We start from the raw sequence: 8,383 nt of genomic DNA, 5'->3' as shown, positions 1-8,383 counted from the left end.
CAGACGTGACACGCTCTCCACGAAGGCTGGGCTTGGGTGAGAATCCCCTAGGACGGCGCGTGGGAAGATGTGGTTCTCCATGGTGAGATCGGGGCAGTAACACCACACGTGATTGTGAGGATTAAATGTGACAAACTACTTTGTAAATGCTAAGGGACCATAAACGTTAGGGATTAGTATTGCCAAACACCTCAAATTCTTTGTGGGACAAGATGGGTACAAACAAATACATAATTCAAACAAAATTAGCACCTGCACCCACTTCTTTTGCATGGTAGTAGGTTATTTGGGTTTTTTTTGTTATTGTTGTCGTTGTTTAGAAATCAGATGCAAAAACAGCATGGCTCCTGGTACAACGATTCTAAAATAATGGGCTAGTACCAGTAAAGGAGCTTTTCTTTTTTTCTTTCTTGCTGAGTTATCTCTTAATTATTATGTCAGCTGAAAGGCAATTGAGAACCGAAGCCAACAAGGGGGTGAGGAGGTAGGGGGCCGTGGGAGGGACCCACGCTCCCTCCTCCCTTCCTCTGGGGCCCTTCTAGGGATGGCTGGAGGCTGAGCCTGTGCCTGAGGAAGGTTTGGTTAATGACAGCTTAGATGGCTCGTGTGGTTATTTAAAGCCTTCTCTCCAGGGGATTTCAGCTACCATAGAGTCAGTTCTTGTAGTTTACAGTCTTAAGCTTGAATGCTAGGGGCTCCAGCCAACGGTCACACAAGTTACTTGGGAATGCAGCGGCTGTGAATGGTACCACGAATAGGGACCATCACGTGTGTATTTCTAAACGTTTTCGTTGCGCAATAATACAGTACAGAAAAGTACCTATATTACTAGTGTGCAGCTTGATGAATTAACCCAAAGAGGACGCTCTGTGAAACCTGCGCCCAAGGCAAGAACTAGACCCTGACCACCACCCAGACTCCCCTTCAAGCTCCCAAAGTAACCTCTGCCCTGACATCTAGCACCATAGGTTGGCTATGCCTGTTGTTTACTTGGCATGAGTGAAATCATACAGCACAAAACCATACAGCAAGGGTCTTGCTTCTTCTGCTGGATGCCACATTTGGGAGAGCCATCATGCTGTGTCTGAGCATAGTAGTCTGGAGTATTATCATTCCACAATATATTTATTCATTCTACTGTTGATGGAGTTTTGGGTTGTTCCCTATTTTTTGCTCTATGCATAATGCTCCAATGAACATTCTCATACCTGCCTTTCAGTACACACGTGTACATGTTTCTGTTGGGTGTGTACCACATCACAGAGGACGCATATGTCCCACTTTAGTAGGTGACACCAGTTTTCCAAAGTGTTGAACCACTTTCTGCTCCCACCAGCATCCGTGAGAGCTCCAACTGCCCCTCGTCCTCACCAACACTTGGTGCTGGCGGTCCTCTTCAGTCCTGCCATTCTGGAGGGTGTGTGATTCTCACCAACGGCAGGTGGGGCTGAGCATCTTTGCGTGTGCTGGTTATGCCTGTGCACGTCCTTTTGCTGAAGAAGCTACTCAAGTGTTTTCTTATTTACTTACAGAAATTCTTTGTATATTCTGGACACAAACTCTTTGGTCATTTGTATGTATTGCAGATATTTTCTCACACTCAGCAGCGTGCCTTTCCACAAACTTAATGGTGTCCTTTAATAAACAGGAGTTCTTAATTTCAATGTGATCCAATTTGTCAACATTTTCCTATGGTTAGTGCTTTCTGTGCCCTGTTTAGAAAACCGTGACTACTCCCTGCTTATGAAGACATGCCCCTGTTATCTTCTATAAGGTTTATTGTTCTGATTTTCAAATTTAGAGCAACAATCCAGCTGGAATTGTTTTTTTCTGTACAGTGTGAGGTAGGGGTCTGGATTCATTTTGTTGTTGTTGTTGTTTGTATTTGGTATCCAGTTGACCCAGAACTATTGATGGGGAAGATTGCCCTTTGCCCTGCTGTTCTCTAGTGCTACCTTTGTCATAAATCCAGTCCCCACAGGAGCATGTGTCGTGTTTATAGGGAACTCACTATTTTGTTAGGTAACATGCCTGTCCTGACACCAACACTTACTGTCTTAATTGCTGGAGTTGATCACAGTCTTGTTATCTGGTTGTGTTCTTTCAGTTGTGTTCTTCCTCAGAATTTTCTGGCTATACTTGTTACTTTATACTTCCATATAACTTTTTGAATTGGCTTTTCAGTTTCCCCCAAAATCCTGCCAAAATTATTAGAATTGCAGTGAAGCTATAGATCACTTTGGTGAGAATGAATGTTCTCACAATATTGATGCCCCATTAATGTTTATCCTTACATTTATTTAAGGATTCTTCAATTTCCCTCATTAACTTAGAGTCTTCTGTGTAGATATTTCACACATATTTTGTTAGGTTCATTCCCAGGTATTTGGTGCTTTGGATGATATTTTTAAATGTTCTTTACTTTTATTTTGTAACCACTGGTTTCTGGTTACAAAGAATACAGTTGATTTTTGTATATTGACCTTGTATCCAGCCATCTTACCAGATTCACTTAATAATTTTAAGAGTTATCTGTAGTTTCTATTGGATTTTCTATACACACACAATCATTTTGTCCATGAATACTGACTTTTTAATTTCTTCCTTTCCAAACATTTTTCCTTCTTTGCTTGTTTCTTGGCTCACTCCACTTTTGGTGTGTCAGTAGCGAACATCCTTATCTTATTCCTGACCTCAGAGTGAAAACATTCTATATTTCACCAGTGAGTGTGATATTCGTTGTAGGGACATTGTTTGTATAGATGCCGTCTATCAGATTAAGGAAATTCCCTCCTATTCCTACTTTGCTAAGGGTTTCTTTTCATGAATGCATGTTGAGTTTTATCAAATGTTTTCTTCTGCGCCTATTGAGATGATAGCATGATTTTTCTGATTTGTTCTATTAACATGAGGAACTAAATGGATTGAAGCGCAAATGTTAAACCAATCTTGCATTTCTGGAATAAGCCCAGGTTGGTCACAATGTGTTATCTTTTTTATATATCAGTAGATTTTGTTCTCTCATGTATTGGTTAGGACTTTTGTATCTATGCTTTTGAGGGAAATAGGCTATAATTTTTCTTTCTTATAATGTCCTGATCAGGCTTTAGTATCAGAGTTTATACTAGACTTCATAAAATGCATTAAGAAGTGTTCCCTTTTTTGCTCTTCTCTGGAAGAGTTTAATATAAGATGGATGCTAATCCTTTCTTAACCTTCGTTGAATTCAGAAGCCTTCTAAGCCTGGAGCTTACTTTGTGAAATAGTTTATAATTATGGATTCCAATTCTTTTCTGGCCGTAGGACTATCAAGATATTCTATTTCTTCTCATTTGCGCAAGAGTCAGATTCTGGTCTTGCCAAACCCGATCTCCGCTGCCCTGGAGAGGATGGCTGAGCGGGAGGGACAGCTGAGCTGGTTGTCTTCCTGGCGTGATGTTGCCTTTGGAAGATATGCTGGCCTCACACACGAAAAGAATTGAAAAGTGACTTAAATCTGTATGTCAGCCGATCAGAGGGTGCCGAAGGGTGGAGGGGTTACATTCCCACATGCAGGGCAACCTACTGCAGACCTTCCTCTTGGCTGTCTCCCCTGGGAAGCCCGGCTCCCCCTAAACTCCAGACCTCACCCCTGCCCAGCCGCCTTGGCTTCTGTGGTTTTCTCTTCAGGGAGTCTCTGTCTGGCCCCTTCGTTGTGAGTCATTAAGCCCACCTCGTCTCTTCATTTCCCTGTTTGTTCCCATTTCTCAGTGGAATCCAGCCAGCAGGTGGGGATGGAAGATGGCAGCTCTGAATATTTCGGCTTGATGATTGATTATGATTGGATGAGTTACATGAGTTTTCCTCCAGGTGTGGCCTCCAGACTGGCCACCTTATGGTCACCTGGGCTGCTCCTCCCCCTCACACCCTGTAGCCGGGCCTGGGAGCCCGATTCAGTGGGAATCGTTGTTGTGGGGGGGAGGTTGAGTGTCACCGAGAGGCTGTTGTTTGCTGGTTGGCCCACGACCCGTCGAGAACAGGTGGGGAGCTCGGGGACGCAGCTTATGATGGCAGAGTGATGGCACCCGAGCCGCTGCCCGAGGCCTGGTGCCACCTGCTCCCTGTGCCTCTGAGGAGCGTGTGCCCAGCACTTCCAGGGTTCCTGTGACACCCCAGCGTCCCTCCAGGAGCCCCTCTGCCCTACCCCTCACCCCCAGTCTCAGGGCAAGCGCCACTGTTCAAGGACGATGCCTGGGGAAGCTCGGGCCTCGGGCCTCCTGCCAGCCCTGCCGAGCCCTGCCTGCCCGGCAGCTGCGTCCTAACCCCGGACTCTGCCTGGAGGAGGGGACGCCCTCGGGAGAAGGCAGCCTGGCCGGTGGAGGACGGGTCACTCCTGCCGGTGGATGGGTCACCCCTCCGGCGGGCTGCTGGCCTCTCTGGCCCTCACTGTCCTCAGTGGGGTTGTCCTAAACCATCATCAAGGTAAGTAGGCGATATCATAACAGAGTATGTAAAAACAGAATATAAGCTAAACATAATAAACATTAGGTAAAGCGTACATTTAGATGTATGTCATTGTTTCTGCCTTCGGGGGGTGGTGTGCAGAGACCCTCCACCACCACCAGGCGGACGTGGCTCTCAGCATTTTAAACCACCCAGAGTCCTAATGGGAAAATGTCACTGCCTGTCCAACGCCAGCCACCACGGGGACTTGTGATGGCGTGACCAGCCGGTAACGCCGGCCTGTGAGCAGTGCAGGGCCCCTGCAGCCCCGCGTGGTCCCGGGCCAGGCCTTCAGAGCAGGGGGGCCGGGAGGCGAAGAAACCAGGGCCTGGAGAGCGTCCAGGGTGGCTGAGCTGGTACAACCCCGGAGCAGGTCCCAGACTCCGCCGGCTGGTCCACGGCCTGGTGGAAACACAGGCACACATTCCAGAAAGATGAGAGCACCGTCAGCTGTGCAGACTCGTTAGAATTGCATACATGGATGAGCCCACCTATTTTTGCTTTCTAGAATTCCACTTCTATTTTTGGTGGAATAGAAAAGCTTTGACTATTTCCCAAAGTGGAAAAACACATTTCTTTTCCTTGACTGTCTTACAGATCACAGTTGCTGTTAAATAAGTGCCTTCAGTCTGGATGGGCTTGGCGGCCCCCTCCCAATCCCCTGAGCGGGAGCCGGCTGTGTGCACCCTGCCTTTACTTTATTTAGCTCAGTTTTTAATGCTTCAGTTTTTAACACGGACCCCAGTAGGTGGATTTGGATGAGGGCATTAGCCGTGCCCACCATTCTGTAACTGAGGACTGCAGAGAAGCCCCTTCACAGGGATTCCAGGCCTCAGGTCCCAGGCCTGCCCCCCACCTCCCCCGGGAGGGGAAGGAAGGAAGAGATGGGGAGGAGGGGGCAGTGAGAGGGGCAATCTGCCCTCTCATTGCACCGCCCCAATGATGTGCTCTTGCTATGAACCGGCTATTTCAGGAAACCCTCAGCCCCCGTCGTGCTGGTGCGAAGAGAACGTGACCAGCCCGGCTCACTCCCACTCACCGTCAGCCTCCACCACAACCGGTTAATTGTCAGGAGGATTTCAGCTTCATTATCAGACATTTCTAGAAAGTAACACATTCATTAAAACAGCAAGCACTCCACTTTCCCCATCCCCACCCCCACCCGAAAAAGAGCCTGTAGTGGGTTTACCAGAAAAAACGAGCCCCTCTCTCCCTCCCCGCGATGCCTGGCAGGGGTCCTGCCCTGGCACCAGCACCAACGCCCTGCACGGAGACACGGTTCACACGGTCAAGGGTCAGCCTCAGAGCAGGATGACCTTCAACAGAGCCCCTGTCACATTAGAGCAACTGTGCCCCGGAAAGTCCCTTTCAAGTCAAGCCGTCCTTTCCTCTCTGACCCTGAGCGGGTCTGTTTCTGGACTCTGTCCTATTCCGCCGATCTGAGTGTTGTCACCGCCACCAGCTGCCGTGATTGCTGTAGCTTTGCCCCAGGTGGAGCTGCATCCACCCCCAGACCCCGTCAGGACTGCTGGGGCCACTCGAGTCCTCGGCGTCTCCAGTTGCGCTGGCGGGGTTCACTAGCTCATCAGTTGCTACGAAGAAGCCTGCTGGGGTTTGGTGAGGATGGTGTGGCTCGGTCATTCCGGGGAGCGTGGACCTTCGTGCTGAGTCTTCCATCTGTGGTCATGGTCAGTACCCTGTTCATTTAGCTGCTCTCTCTGGACACTGTTTTGGAGTTTTCAGGGTAAAAGTCTCACACACCTATTTGTTAAATTCATTTCTAAGCTCTTTACGGTTTTTTGTTGCTGCTGTAAAAGGCATAGAAAATCTAATGTTCCTGTTCTCTCTTGCTAGCATATAGAAATGCAACTGATTTACTATGCTACTTTGTATCCTTTGGCCTTGCTGTGTTCACTAATTCCAATCTTTTTAGTAGGTTCTTTAGGATTTTCTACATCTACATCTAAGTCGTGTTGCCTAGAAGTAGACACATTTATTCTATTTCTTTTTCTTGCCTTGTTTCACTGGACAGAGCTGAGGTTCAGTGATGCTGGCAGCGCTCGCTGGGCCCACAACGGAGCTACTGAGAGACACGGGGGTCTCAGGTCCCAGGAAACCACAAGAGGAGGAAATCCCGGCAGGACAGCTCACATTTGTGGGATGCTTGATAGCCGGGCCGACTATGTAATTTGCAGGGCCCAGTGAAAAATGGAAATGTGGGGCCCTTGTTCAAGAAGCAGGGAGAAAGCTTTCTTTTCTTTCAAAGTCTGTGTCTGTGTCTCTTTGTCTGTGCCTGTCACTCTCCCTCTCCTCCCCCTCTCTGTCTGTCTCTCTGTCTCTGTCTCTCTCTGTCTCTCTCTCGGTGTTCATTATTTGCCACTGAATGTCATGCCCCCTCAGGCGTGGGAAGAATTGCAGGACAAACACAGACCATCACATGCACCAGGGGCCTCACCCGACAGCTCGGTACTCTGGGCACATGTGCCCATCTGCACTCCTTCCCACGCCAGTGCCCAGGTCCCCAACAGAGCAGAGGTGGCAGTGGCACTGGGTGGGGGCAGGCAGGTGGTGGGAGGGGTGCCCGCAGGTGAACCCAGGCTCCAGCCCTGCACATGCTTCAATTTCAAAACACAAATTCAACAATACAATTATTAAAATTCAAGACGGCAGCGACAAAACATTAAAAGTGCAAACAGGGTCCTCGTGGTGGGACACCCCAAGCATGGCGCCCAGCTTAAGTTCCCCATGGCGTGGAGCCCCGAGCGCGGAGCCCCTGAGTGGGTGCTGCGCGACACGTCAGGCACTGAGAGCCCTTTGAGATTCACCCACTTGATGGTGGGGTCTGGGCATCGTGTAAAGGGGTCCTTTTTAAATTTCTAGTGCATTTCCCTCTTCAGTGACAGGAATGTAGGGCTGTGAAATTCATTTTGGGGAACATTCATCGAGGGCCACCATATGAGGGACACCATATAAGTCACTTCACTGGCAACAGAGATGAATGCAATATCTACCCACTCCCCGCACACGGATGACACAGGCCACCGTGTCAATATAAATATATTTATATTGGAGTGTGACAAGTGACCCTTAGGTTGTCTCTAAATATCTCTTGTTACACGCTTGTCCTTGTCTTCTCTTACATGGAGGAAAATTGGACCGTGTGACTTCCAAAGAAGTTTTCCGAGAAAGACTTTTCTTTCTTCTGGGAAGCTTGGCTGTATTTCTTTCTTTCTTCATTTTTTTTCCTTTACCTTTTAACCTCCCTCACCTGTTTCTTCCACCACCAGCGCCCCGCCCCGGGGGTGGACTTACTTTACTCTCTCCCAAAGGCTATCCCACGCTCCCCACCGTTCCATTAAAATCCACTTTGACCCAGGGATATGAGAGGTCTCCTTTGCCATATACTAACTTGCTGATGTACATGGGCCTTTTTCCGATTTCTCCTCTATCCTGGGTCTGGCTTTCTACTCACACACCTGACAGGGGTGCTGTGTGGTAGGGAAAGCTGGTCCCAACCTGGAGTCTTTTTATTTGGAGCTTTTCTGGTTCTCTTTGGAGGATCTTTCAGAGATGATCTCTTGTGACAAAGATTCATTTATGTGAAGTTTAGCAGTCTTCGATTTCGCTCGATTTCTCTTTCTTCTGTTAAAACCAGCGAAGGTCCTTGCGCTCTTTCCCTCTGCCTGTCCACCTGTGTAACCCAGCGGCCAGTCTGTCGGTGGTCTGCACGGGACCTGCTTCCCCCGACGAGAACGAGGGGTATTTCTGGCCATGGGGTTGGCAGTGAATTTTTCGTTTGTTATTGCTCTCTCTCGTAACTTTTGGAATTGTTTGACTCTTTACAATGTGCATGCATCCCTCCTATAAAAAATAACCAAGTCGCTATTCTCAAAAAGAATTT

The 8,383-nt window shown here is 48.3% G+C and overlaps 1 protein-coding gene across 1 annotated transcript in view; it reads right to left on the bottom strand.

Annotated features, from left to right (window-relative positions):
- Positions 1–4,773: 4,773 nt before the first annotated feature.
- The window catches only part of LOC130708079 (olfactory receptor 1571-like), a 29,083-nt gene continuing 25,473 nt past the window's right edge, over positions 4,774–8,383 (bottom strand). Inside the window, 1 exon segment of the mRNA XM_057544950.1 lies at positions 4,774–4,941. Within this exon segment, the coding sequence (XP_057400933.1) occupies positions 4,774–4,941 (168 nt within the window).

The sequence above is a fragment of the Balaenoptera acutorostrata genome, chromosome 4, assembly GCF_949987535.1.
Source record: "Balaenoptera acutorostrata chromosome 4, mBalAcu1.1, whole genome shotgun sequence".
Classification (NCBI taxonomy): Eukaryota; Metazoa; Chordata; class Mammalia; order Artiodactyla; family Balaenopteridae; genus Balaenoptera; species Balaenoptera acutorostrata.
The sequence above is the reverse complement of the archived record's forward strand: the minus strand, read 5'-3'. Positions and strand labels throughout refer to the sequence as shown.